Below are 13,350 nucleotides of genomic sequence, written 5' to 3' on the forward strand. Positions count from 1 at the left end.
GCAAACACTGTCCTCAATACCAAATCAACAGTCAATGGAAGATAGCCCACAGTGTTGAATCTGTGTGGTTTAGGTGTTCCTGGAAAAATTCAGTGAAAATAAATTCTCAGAATGGATCATGAAATACATTTTTTTTCTTCTTCTTCAAGTTCCTTTTATGCTTTTCAACACACATTACAATACCCTTGATAAACCAAATCTTCTGTACTACACAGCTCTGATGTGGACTTCCTGCTTACTGTGTCCTGCAGGTTTTAAGGACCACCAGCATTTTTATTTTATATATGATGCAACGGTCATGCTGTATGCATGCCGTTCACGTTCATGAAAAAAAGATAAATTCAGGAAATAATGACAATTCTTAATATCCCACATTCTGTGCATTCCATATGAAAACTGATTCAATGAAAATAAATAATTCTGTCCACTTTGGTATTCCACATTTGTATTTTTGTTCCGGTTAAGGAGAATTGGTCATTAATCATAGCAGTTAGAACAATCACATTAGAACTTGGGGAATCGCTAATGAGGTGGAGCTAATTTGACAGAAACAGAACACAATGATCCACGCCCCCAAGCACCACAGCTGGAACAGTTTAACTAAAGAAAAACATGTGGCAACAGTAACCGATCTCATGTAGCTGATTTCACAATACTGCTTCTCCTCTGGACCAAACACAGCGCTCTCCCCAAAAATGGGGGATTCCCTGAGGTTTTCAGGTAGTATGGTCAGCATTTCAGAAATAACCCACCAACAGTTGTTTCCATTGCAAAACAGAAATAAAAAATAATGTTACATTATATAAATACTTAAAGATTCATCAGATAAAAGTACACAGTTGTTTCTCTTTGCAATACTGCCACAGTTTTTAGGACCTTTAAGAACCTGATTTAAGTATTATCATAGCTTCAATACAAACAAGCCCCTTTGCAGTGTTTCAATTATTTTTATTTTGACATATTCTAAAATGAACTGCAACAAAGCTTAAGTTTTATTAAAGGTGTACAAATAAATTTATACAAATGTACATAGCACCTGACATTGTACAAATTTTGAAAACACAGACAGGTGACAGCCACCACAACCACATGGTTCTTCATTAATATCATTATAGTGGGTGATTTGTATATGCACCAGAAACACCTATTTGTTCTGTGGTACAAACGGATATAGTTTCATGTGAATCAGTGGAAACAATCAGCTCTAGTTTAAGAATGATGAGAATGACTGCATGCTATCAGCGTCCAATAAATGATGACTACATTTAAAGTAATTATTTCTACACTTATTTTGAACAATTAGTATTCTGGGGGAAAAACAGCACATGGCATTTATATCCCCATTACATAATTAAGAACAAAGATGGAAAATGACATTACTGACTGAACAGTGGCTTTTCAAATAGGTGAGGTCACCTGCCAAGCACCTGCTCTGAAATACTCTCTCCCCAGCCTTTTTATGTGTTTAAGTGTAAACACACTTCCTGTGCAATTTATGCGGCAGGGCTTCCAGTTAGAGTCATACCAAACAGGATGTTAGTGGCTCAACAAACTAGACAATAAAATCCATTTTAAATGTCTAAACTGAATAGGGAGCATATGTGAAATAAAACTGAGATCAAAATTTTCCTTATTTTATATTACGCTGAGAAAAGGGGCTGGCAAACCAATCTGCAGGGAATATCATGTTTTACAGATGAAGCAAATCCTACACCTCTATGGACATGCACAAATGAAGAATTGTGCGTGTTTGGGGAAATGAGTCTCCACCCACCTAATAACTGCTATTTCAATTTACACACATGAATGCCCGTGGAAGAGGGAAGGATCTAGAATACAAATCATGGATGGTTGCAAATAAAAGGCTATCGATCTTTCTTCTGGCACGACAATGGCAAAGCGTTGGAAACTGGTCAAAGGGTTCCAGGGCCGTTTGCAACGTCATTACAGGGTTGCAAAAAAGAACATTTGAAAGCACAGGGAAGCACATTTGGAAGCACATCTTCCCTGTGGTTCAAGCACTATTTCTCCTGTCTGGTTTGGACATGCTCCTGATTTCTGACTCATGGGCTGAAGTCAGTCTCATGACTAAGCCATCCCTCTTTGTGGCATTTCCATGTGCAGCATACACAAGCTGTTACTGCTGTTCTGTGCTTAAATAGCGACTTCTGAATATGGGTGCATTCATTATCATTTTCAACAAGAGGAGCCCAATGTCAAACAGTGTAACATTATGATATGTTCCAGACATCCATGAAATTATTTCTTGAGCTGGAAACTGCAATTAGACAAATATACTTAAAAGGTCTGAGGAAAAAACACTAGACATCCAACATATCAGCAGTGGGGAAAATACATTTCCACATTTGTTTTACACCCCAATGGATTCCACATACTTTTCTTGCACACACTGCCATGCCCCCTTTTTCCTTTTCTTTGTGTTCCACTGAGGCACTGTACAAGACAAAAGAAATTATTTGTACATCTGGACCGTATCAGTAATAAATGTTAAACATTAAGCTTGAATGCAAATTTTATTCTCCTCGTGGGGCAGTAAGTCAATAATTTACACTCAATGTTGTCCTATGAATCACTCAGAACCAGGTGGGAAGAATGTTGCGCAGAATCCGTGACACTAATCTGCGGACCAAGTGACTGTTTTTTTTTTTTTCTTTCTTTCTTTCCTTCATTTTGTTGAACTTTGGAACCTGTCAGCAGGCCCAGGAAAACACTGAAACACTGACAAGACAACTGAAACGGACTGTATTATGTTATGACTTGGAAAGACCGATGCGCTTCCATTACTGTCATTGTGTGAAATTATAACGGATGCAATATTGATGATTGATGTTCAGTATAGTTCCTGTACAATTACAAACAGTCAATATGCAACACACACATACACACACACACGCACACACATCGGCTCTGACACAGCTTCCATTCCGTACTTGGCCAGTTGAAAAGGCAGAACTGACTAACAATTTGGGCAGTGACAAAGTGATATATATTTTATGATCATACACCTTCTTCAGATACAAAAACAACATAGTCTGATGAAGAGCTGTCGTTATATTCCTTTCCTAGAATTTTTGAAAGTCTCTCGTTCCTGCAGCATCTTAAAAGCATAGTTATTTTTAGACTTTCATTTTTGATGACTTTAATGTTGTGCTGAGCACTTTACTGAGCAAGATTTGATGCATCTTAAACATGTACTTGCTGCAAATGTAACTGGTATGAAATAAGTGTCAAATCCAGATGTATTTAAGTACACAAGTTTTCTTCATTTTTATTATTTCATGACACCAATTTCAAATTTACACAATATGGGTACCATTCTAATAATTCAGTGTATTATACAGTTATTTACTTTTGGAATATATCCAAAAAATAAAGAAACCCAAATATTAACACCCACTTATAGAAAAAAATGTATGCAAGAAACACTGCAACACAGACCAAGGACAAGACAGGTAGAGAAAATCTTACAGTTCTTTCTAAACCAACTGCACATTTACAAAAACAAAGCAAAGTTTAAAAAATGTAAATAAGCGATCCAAAAAAAAAAAAATCAAAATAAACAGGTTTTAAGTGAAGTGCAAATTTCTTTGGAGGTTGGAATAAAGTTATAAGAACCCATAAATAAGAAATAAAACAGACACTAACATAACAGACAGACAAAACAAAGGCAGATGATTGACTTCAAGTAGGAGGTTGCAGACAGTGGAGGCTCATGGGAAACACCCCAGCAGCTTACTTCTTCCTCTGGAACACGTTGGCCAACATGGCGCCAGAAGTGGTCAGCTGGCCCATCTTGTTCAGAAATTTTGTCTTGGCGTCTTCTCCCACAAGACTTGCTGCAATTGACACAGAGCTGGGGGGCAAAAACAAGAAAAATCTTTTCACTGAGTAAAAACAACCAAATAATTCCAGGCCAAACAACAGCCAACACCACTTTCTTCTCAAAGTCAAAAGGTCAAAAGAGAACACTTCTTAACTTTTAACATAACATAGCATTGAAATATTCACATATGCTCTTAAGAACATAAACCAAATAAAAAAAACTAGAGTAAATCCACTCTCTCAAAGTGTTGTTTTTTTGTTTTCCAACAAAGTATGACATAAACACTGTAGTCTTGATTGTTTTTGAGGTCTTACACTAAAAGACGTCAAGGTGGTAACAGTGCTGCAGAAAGAACCGCATGCATACTGTGGTTACACTGACTCAGTTTCCTCAAGACCTGCATCCAATTAAACACAAATGGACTCAATATTAAATGACTGGAACTGTAAAACTAATACATAGATACCAAACTAAATCCTTTTAAATGTTGGCAGCTACAGGATGCAATGTGATATCTGTGCTTAATTTCAAACAAAGGTGAAAACAAAGGAGTTAAAAAGTATCAGGCGAACATGTGTAAAGTTAAATGCGTGTGAATGTGTATCTGTATAACCACTGAAAATATGTTACTGGGCTGTGGACAGATTGGTAACATGAGAACCGATATTTTGGACCCAATGAGGAGACCATTAGGTCTTTATGACCAATGTACACATGTTCACAACATGGGAAACGTCTCGTTTGCACACCCACGCCGCATCCACATTCCCCTCCACTCGCTAGGGAGGAGTGGGCCTTGTGGTCGTGGAATTGCCATGCTGTATGCAGCAGAGAAGCACAGTTTTATACCCTGAGGCCTCTCATTACAGTCAGCTGCTGGGCTTTGGAGGTTGACAAAGAGGAAAAAAAACGGACAGAACAGCAGTGCTACTTGGTCGCAGCGTATCGTGTTTAGTGCTACCCAATTACTTGTTTTTTTATACCGGGCTATTAGCACAGTGCTACAGTAGCAGTCAGAGGTAGATCTAAAGCAGAGAAATTAAATTTTTTGTCCAATAGTGTGAGCTCTGTGTTCTCCCTCATGTTACAGCCCATTCACCGCATGCCTACTGAAGTTCCTCCAAGTCAGTGAATGGTAGCTGCCAAAAGGCCCATCCTAACCACACTCAGCAAGAGGTCATTGGGAAGGTTGAATAAAATTTTCAAACCTAGTTCACCACTGGAACCACATGGAAGGATAAAGGGAGATAGGGAGGGAGACAATCCCCGATGGGGAGAGTCAGAGACAGAAAAGGGAGTGGACGAGAGAGAGAGAGAGAGTGAATGAGTGAATGACAGACCGGGTGTCTGATGGAGTGGGCGGGGAGTGACTAGAATCGATAATGACACTACGAGAGGGGCTCTCCCATTCTGACAGCAGCGTTACGGAGCGTGAAACCAATCGGCTCTCACCCTTGTGGCTCCTGGATGTTCTTGTTTTCCAACTTCTGCTCGCATTCTTTAATCATGGAGCTCAAAATAACCTGGGACGAGAGAAGCACAAGATCAGGGATTTAAATAAAGTCTTCCCCCAGGATTGGATTCCCACTCATAGTTCCTCCTGGAATAAACGTCACACGTGCTATGCTGTGGTGGCCGGTGATCAGCGGTTTATTAGCTGGCACAAAAAAGGGTCTTTTATTACTCCAGGAGCATAAAATAAACTACTGCATTAATTTAACAGGAACCAGATTCAATCATAAAGCTGTCTCATGATCTATACCATCACAAACAGATTTGCAAAGCACATAGTGGAGAGACCGAAATATATTTAGATTTCACAGCTTCTGTTAATTGAACTGAAAAGTTGTCCTTTCCATAATTCTAAGACAAAAAATCCATCAAATAGTGTTCTATGAGCTACAGACCCTTTAGAAACATCAGCCTGAACAGCTGACAGTACACATCTGGTAAATACATTTTTCTCAGTTTTGGCAGCGTTCTCCTCAGACAGGATCAGACTGCCGTCTCACCAACCTCGTGCTCAGGGGAAAGATGCTCCATGTCAGTTCTTAAACACTTCAGTCCAGGCAGGAAGTGATTCACCATCAGCTCTTCGGAAATAACTGGAAATTTAAGGTTAAGGAAAGGCTTTTGGATTTATTCTCACAACTGAAACTAAGTGTGAACGAGGGGAAAAAACTTAACAATGGATTAATTACATAATCAATCTTTTTATTCACTTTGTTAGGACAATCCAATTTAAAAGTCAAATCACTTGTCCGTTTACTAGATGCCGCACGGTTGTATGGATAAAGATGAACTTTTCCAGCACTTTTGGCTATTCCGTCATTTATTACTGCCTGCATTATTTTTAGTCAGGATTCTTAGCCAATAGGTTGGGTAAAAGTTGCTTGCATCACCTCGTGTGGGAATATGGCAAGGCTGACCACAGCACTGGTCCTGCAGCTCATGATTTACAGGCCAATCCTGCTGACGTCACGACCACACGTCCTCCACACGCAGGGCGCGCAGGGGTCAGAGCGACCTTTCATAGACCTCCGCCAAAAACTGGCGAGTCACACAGCGAGCGAACGTCACGCATCTGTGCGACGGCGAGCGCTGCCTGCTGCAGAAGGCCTCGTGGAGACAGCTCAGGGCTTTGCTATGCTGCGGGCGGCCTACGCCAGCCTGTGTGCTGGGAACTGCAACCAGAGCAGACGACTTTTCCGGCTCGGGAGAGGCTCTCCATCATTACTGGAGAACACGACGGAGCGGCTCAGCTTTTGACTTTACTGCGTACCCAGCAATTTGGGGCCCATAAACGTCCAACGTTTGTTTTCCTTTCCTGTGCGGGAATATTCCAACTCTTCACGAGTCTGCACTCTATAAAAAAGAACAAAACTGCAAGTTCTTGAAAAAAATGTTGCCGCCATCATTTGGGCCAGTAACAATGCTTGAATTTGGGTGGGAAAGTAATTTGAAGGCACACATCCTGCTGTGTTTACGCAAATGTCAGACTGTGCATTTGTGAGCTCAACAATTGATCCCTTACACTGGCAGTGTGGCATGGTGGCTAGGGCATGGGGATTGCTAACAGCTGGGTTACAGGCTGTGAACTGAGTTGAATGTAAGTATGTAATGTAAGTGAAAGTAAGCCATGTCATTCTGGGTTAATCTAAGTGCAGCAAATAAAGCAATGATATGGCATGACACACTGCATTAACTGTAGTGATCACTGAGTGAGTTTGAAAGTGAGGGGTAAAGAGAAATGTGGCAATATATAGTATGTGATACTGCTGGTAAAGCTTACAAACAGGAGACATTTTAGGTTAGGCAGACATTTCTAAAATCTGGTTACTTAATATCCCCATATTCAATATTGTTACTTTGGCAATTCACTCGATTCTTGTATGCCAGGAGGAGTTTCTGGGATCAGGCATTTTCTTTGAATTATACAGCATACGGTTCATGTTATCTCCTGACCACTGACTCCAGGGCCTCAAGGATACAGCAGCAAGACAGAGCACTGTAGGCTTCGAAAAGCTGGGTGGCGATGTCCAGCCTTTTGGTCTCCGCTGTTTGCATGTTGTTTCCCAGAGCCAGTTTGTGCAAATGAGGAAGGACGACTGCAAAACAAAACAACCAGGAAGGTCAAACGATACCACGCATGGCTTCAGAAATACAGGTACCTAAGTCACTGTGATTCCACAATGTATCAAGTTCCCCAAAAATAGGAGGGACAAACAAACTAAGCACCAGGTGTGTTATTCTCCTCTTCTGCCCCCCGCTGTTCTGCATTCTTGTCTCTTAGTCTCTAAGTCACTCGGGATAAGGGTAAGTCTCATGTAAACACATAAGTGCCAATACTTTGGTTAATACATCTGCATATTACATACCTAACATTGCCACTACAACTGCCATTCCTATTAATAACTATAACATCTGTTTAATGGGCCAAAATATTGTGAATAACAATCAGCATTCTACAAAGACACTGCTATAATATTTGAAGGTTAGCATTGTTAAATATGTACACCACCCCATTTTATTTTCAGTTGTGATCAAACAGGGAAGATAGCACTGAGTCTGCTTACAGCCACTGTGTGTGTGTGTGTGTGTGTGTGTGTGTGTGTGTGTGTGTGTGTGTGTGTGTGTGTGCGTGCACAGAAGGATGCCAACAGAGACACTCACACTCGTCCCTGAATCTGGGCTCAGCGTTGGGCCCCACCCTCCCGAACGTCTTAATGATCTCCATGTGCAAAGAGTGCTGGTCTTGGTACTGAGGGTCCTCCAGAAAGGAAGCCAGCTGCATCTTCACTCTCTCCAGCAGCTGGTACAGGACAAACACATCTACGTTACCCTCCACCCACATTACAGACAGTTTCCTCGTTCATTTTAAATACCTTTGGCTTAACCTAACACTTAATGTTTAAGTCGTATGTACTCTGACTGTATGTGGGTATGACTGTATGAGGGTAACATCTATGGACAGGGACATACCTCTTTTTGTGTTACAGTCTCCATAATTGTACCAAATGCCGGTATGGTTGATATCCTTACAGAGCTGTAATGAAAATATTATTATAATTTTTTTTTCAACAAAATCAGCATTGATTTCTTGTATGATATGACGCTCAAAAACATGACAAGATTGATAGTCTGTATGTATTAAGTAATAAGCAAGGATGGATAATGTTAGTCCAAGGATGGGCAATACCATCTTTCAGGGCCAAGGTCCTGCAGGTTTTAGAGTTAGATTCTTAATAACTAAGTGGTTTACTACATGGTTTACATCGTTTACATAGTGAGTGGAATGCCTATGGAAATAATGACATCCTGCTAGCTAAACGATTAATAGCCAAAGCAGAAGGAAACCTGCAGGTCCTTTGGCCCTCCAGGTGTGGAATCCCCCATCCCTGCGTTAAGACGTTCATTCCGATGTCAGTACAAAAACACAACCAACAGAATGCTGAAGACACAGGTTGGTGTTAAAATCTCACATCTGCATTAACTCACAATTCAGGACCACTGCACAAGGTTATAAGGGCCGGGGCTACTCGCTTGTCAATTAAGGCTTCGCTCATGCCTCGAAGAATCAGCTGCAACCAGTCAAATGCAAAAGAGAGACGGGTGGGTAAACACACACGGGCGAGGACCTAAGGGGGAGGGGTCCTCTAAGGGGTGTGGGGTCGCAGCCGAGCATGCTGGGAGCGGGCTCAGACGCCTAAACCATGCAGCTGCTAAAGCGAGCGGGTTAGTACAGGCCCTAACTATGAGAAATGTTAGTACGCATGTATATCACACACAGGCACAGTCATTCCCACCTTGGCTTCACGAGAACAACCCTAAGAGATGTGTGTCAGGAGAACTGATCAACACGGGCTTCAGTGACTGGCAGACACTAATGAAAGCTCGCTGAGGGTCATGTGCGTTCCTGCGGGTGGGAGTCTGCACAAATCGCTCTGAACTGTGCGTAAGGACTAAAATGAGTCTGCCTCTCATGGCTCTGTTCTGACACGACAACATACAGCTTAATTCCGTATCATGAGCACATACTGCCGAATGCTCAATGACTCACGCTTTGCCAACTGCAAGTCACATGCACTGTGCTACATCATTCGCACAGCAAGTACACTGCTGTGACAATTTTTTGAGATGGTCATTACACCTCACTGCAAATTACCAGCTTGCTCTGAAACACGACTTATAGACATTTTATTGCCGTATATCCCATTAGGAAAGCACTCAAAGGTCAAGGTGATGAACTTTATTTCCACCAAACAAACAGATCCCACAAAAGATCGATGAATCCATATCCCATGAGCAAAGATGTGTAAATATCCTCACCGTTGCTCACACGTTCACTCCCTGAGGAGACTAACTGGCAAATTAACGGCAGCAGAGCACCGGGTTTCAATAAGCTGAGTTTATTTTTTGCGTTCGGGGCATATAGGGAGAGATTTAGTTCTGGGGAAGCCAAGACTGAACGAAGTGCGGGATGAACAAGGCAGGAGTAGACTTACATTTCAGGATCACTGGAGAGAGTGATAAGTGCTGGAACAACTCTCTGAGCTACTAGAGTTTCATTCACCCCCTTCACCAACAGCTGATTGGTCAGAGCAGGGTGATGTCACACGGGATGCATGGAAAGAGCAAGCACAGTGTCATGGCACACCGCAGAGAGAGAAGGACAAAATAAACAACCATGAAAGAAAAAAAAAATACACAAAGCCAACACGCACTTAACACAAGCAAAAGAGGAGCAAACAACAACAAAAAAATACATAGAAGGCCAGGCAAATATAACTATATACTACTGCTCAACATGGAGGGGGGGGGGGGGCAGGAGGGGCAGGGATTTTCAATGGATTCTGAAACACTCCTCCTCACCTTACATGAAATGAAGGGGGGAGAGGGGGAGGGGGGCTGTTTATCAGTTGGATGACAATAGCAAGCAGGTGGCTGCAGTGCAAAGTCAAATGGGTGCGTTTCCATTTATTTTACATGTACTTCACATTTTACTACCTAAGCAATTCTGTTTTTGAAGAATGACCCAACACGCCAACATAGCCCAGGAGAGATTACAAAAGTACCTGAGTCCAGTATAAGCACGGAATGGTCAATGTTCAAGCTGTCCCACATTAATTTCAGAATGTCTTTAACTAATGTGCATAACATCATGAACACACAGCATCAACAGCCGTAGCTTGGATCCCAATAACCCTTCTTTCCTCATTACGATATGACTGTTTGCCACATGCGCTGGGCATACTCGATGCATAACAAATGACTTAAATAAGCACATTCAGATCAGCTAAACAATATTTAGAAAATTCATGGGAATCGTCTGTACAGACGCTCATACTCATGACATGCATACTTAAGATGCTCCCGCCTCGTGGACAGCAAATTTTGCCAGACCAGCTTACCTCAAACATTCGAGCTGCTGTGCAGCGAACAAGAGCCGAGGTATGGACTACTCCATACCACAGCACCGTTAGAAGCAGCTCATGGTATGCTGGGTTTGCACTGAAACGAAGAGACATGTTTATTTATCACGTTAAATCTTTGCTGAACATTACTATTTTTACCCCCCCTTCAGAATAGCACTACTATAGGACAGGTCAAGCTATGGAAATGGCCCAATGCTCAGTGGAGCTTTCGTTTTTCACAGTGGCTATGGGAGCACCAGCTGTACCGCACCCATTCACAAAGCAAATATTCCTAACTGTCATATCTGTGAATTCTGCTCTGGCATTGTTCAGGCATGGTGAAAAGTGCCGCACCCGGTCTCTGTACTTTTGCTGCAGTTGACCACTTCTGACCTAACATGATGGCCGCGGACTAGATGGCCACTCCTGATGGTGACTTTTGTTTGGTCGCGTTAGAAACCACATCTGCGGGACCTCACCCCAGCTCTACGAAGGATGCCTTTAAGCTGTCCAAGGGAGCATGTGACAAAGACAGGGTTGTCATAACGTCTTCAAGGAATCCCACCAAAAGCTTGCGGTCCTCTTCCTGTGGGAAACACGCACACATTTTAAAACTGAAAAATGTCAACCAATGTCTTTTCAGGTGACTTCACAGGCGAAGCAGTCATAGTGCTTACCTGATTGTAGCAGGTCAGGACCCCAGTGGCATAGATTGGTACCGTAGCCTTTGTCAGAATGCCATTCCCAGCTGTAGTGTCTAAATTCAATGATAAAAATAGATGTAAGAAAACATTCATTATAATTCAGATTAAAGACTGAACGCGGTTAAATATTTTACACAGGTAAATGGAATTCAGAGTTGCTGGCCTTGTCAGACTTCTGGAATACATTTGATCTCTGCCAATGACACCCTGTTATAATCTCTATTTTTTCTGGTAGTTACACTGGAACAAAACAACTATTTGACACTTGTGGTCTTGGCAGAGATTTATGTCTACATCCTAATTTTAACTTGACAAACAAAGGCAGAAAGGCCACAAGAGGAATCTTCCACTCCCCATCACGGCTGTCCAATAAAAATTAAGAACTAAATCCTGACAGTGGACAGGGTGTGTGTAGTGTTTGAAGGTCGCCCCCCCACACCTTCTCAGAAATCTCAACTGTTAGTCTGCATCGCGAGTCAAATTTGCTGCACTCACCAACATTCTCTTCTGAAAGCCTTAGGATTTCTTGGAATTGTGGCTTTACCTGATGGAGAGAAGAATGAGCATTTATAAAAAATGGCTTTACTCCATAAGTTACAATTCCAGTGCTTGCTGTATGTTTTCTTTAACCCAGCGGAAAAGAAAACTAAATGCACCCCGCACCTTGGCATTTGTGAAAATCTTCCCAAACGTTCGGCATAACCTCCAGAAGAAGCGAGAGAACTCGTGGACGTAGGTAGTTGAGGTTACATTGATCCGCCCGACAATCTCTATGAGCTGGGGTAGCCTGTGGGAAGAGTGTGCTAAGGGTCAGACCAGCGGAACGGGCTACCACACTGCTGGCAATGAATCATAAAAATGGGAAAAAGGCTGCTATTAACTGCTGACAGTGTGACTGTGTCAGCACCAGCAAGCATTACATTGTAGAGTACATTGCTTCTGTGCTGTGTGTGTGTGTGTGTGTGTGTGTGTGCGCGTGTAAGAAGTGGAATGGGTTTGTGCATTCACACATCTAGTCCATGTTTGTGCGTTTGTGTGTATATGATTGCGTGTATGAGAGTGTGTGTGTGTGAGTGTGTGTGTGTGTGTGTGTGAGTGTGAGTGAGAGAGACAGAGAGAAAGAGAGTGTGTGCTTGAGTATGTGCATATGTGTGTGTGCACAAATGGGCAGCGTGGTCAGGACTCACAGCTGGTTGACCACCCAGAGCAGGCTGTCCCAGCCGGTGGTCCCCTCGTGCTCCAGCTGGTGGTCGTAGAGCTGCAGCAGCACGGCCAGTTGCTCCCGGCTCCCGATGATGGTGGCCACGTCCTGCAGGGGTGACGCCGGCCGAGGGAACCTGGTCACTGGAAGATCACCAAGGCAGCAGGGGGTCACGCACGGGTCGAGCAGGCCGCAGCACTCCGCTAAATGAGTGGGCTCAAGAGAGCCTGGGCACTCCTCCAGGAATATCATCTAAAAGCGGTAGATGCTATCCAAGTGGAGATACCACAGCATGAGAAATTTACTTTGAAATCCACCCATAAACCGACATCCATAATTACAGACCAGCCAGGTACCGGAGCCAACTGTAAACGTGGAACTGAGCTGCACGGGGCTAAAACAGTGGTATGATCTTGGGGTTTTTATCAGGAATGTCACATCTCCGTGTTGATGTTGGCCTGGAGGAGAGCGTCCTGCGAAGCCTCACCCTCGATGGGAGGCGTGTCGCCCTGCAGCTTGGCTCGGCTGGTGAAGGGGGCGTTCCGCAGCACCTCGGCGAACAGAGGAGGGATGAGGGACTGTAGAGCGGACAGGAACATGTGGAGCTTGTGCTCATCCAGCCCGTGCTCTCCGTCCTGTGGATCACAGCGCACACAGGTTTACAGCGTGTATGCACACACATACACA

General features: G+C 42.9%; 1 protein-coding gene across 5 annotated transcripts in view; it reads right to left on the reverse strand.

Moving 5' to 3' along the window:
- Nucleotides 1-3,620: 3,620 nt before the first annotated feature.
- The window catches only part of relch (RAB11 binding and LisH domain, coiled-coil and HEAT repeat containing), a 38,192-nt gene continuing 28,462 nt past the window's right edge, over nucleotides 3,621-13,350 (reverse strand). For 2 of the 5 annotated variants that reach the window (XM_036520830.1, XM_036520826.1), the window contains 14 exons: nucleotides 13,151-13,298; nucleotides 12,650-12,806; nucleotides 12,126-12,249; nucleotides 11,958-12,006; nucleotides 11,436-11,515; nucleotides 11,238-11,344; nucleotides 10,756-10,855; nucleotides 9,850-9,932; nucleotides 8,327-8,390; nucleotides 8,018-8,156; nucleotides 7,336-7,452; nucleotides 5,861-5,949; nucleotides 5,297-5,367; nucleotides 3,621-3,874 (listed from right to left, as the gene is read on the reverse strand). In XM_036520830.1, coding sequence (XP_036376723.1) covers nucleotides 3,754-3,874; nucleotides 5,297-5,367; nucleotides 5,861-5,949; nucleotides 7,336-7,452; nucleotides 8,018-8,156; nucleotides 8,327-8,390; nucleotides 9,850-9,932; nucleotides 10,756-10,855; nucleotides 11,238-11,344; nucleotides 11,436-11,515; nucleotides 11,958-12,006; nucleotides 12,126-12,249; nucleotides 12,650-12,806; nucleotides 13,151-13,298 — 1,449 coding nt within the window. In that variant the 3' untranslated portion in view covers nucleotides 3,621-3,753. Of the gene's footprint in view, nucleotides 3,875-5,296; nucleotides 5,368-5,860; nucleotides 5,950-7,335; nucleotides 7,453-8,017; nucleotides 8,157-8,326; nucleotides 8,391-8,842; nucleotides 8,926-9,770; nucleotides 9,933-10,755; nucleotides 10,856-11,237; nucleotides 11,345-11,435; nucleotides 11,516-11,957; nucleotides 12,007-12,125; nucleotides 12,250-12,649; nucleotides 12,807-13,150; nucleotides 13,299-13,350 lie in introns of those variants that run through there. The other 3 variants (XM_036520827.1, XM_036520829.1, XM_036520828.1) reach the window with 3 other exon arrangements.

The sequence above is a fragment of the Megalops cyprinoides genome, chromosome 2 (genome assembly GCF_013368585.1).
Source record: "Megalops cyprinoides isolate fMegCyp1 chromosome 2, fMegCyp1.pri, whole genome shotgun sequence".
NCBI lineage: Eukaryota > Metazoa > Chordata > Actinopteri > Elopiformes > Megalopidae > Megalops > Megalops cyprinoides.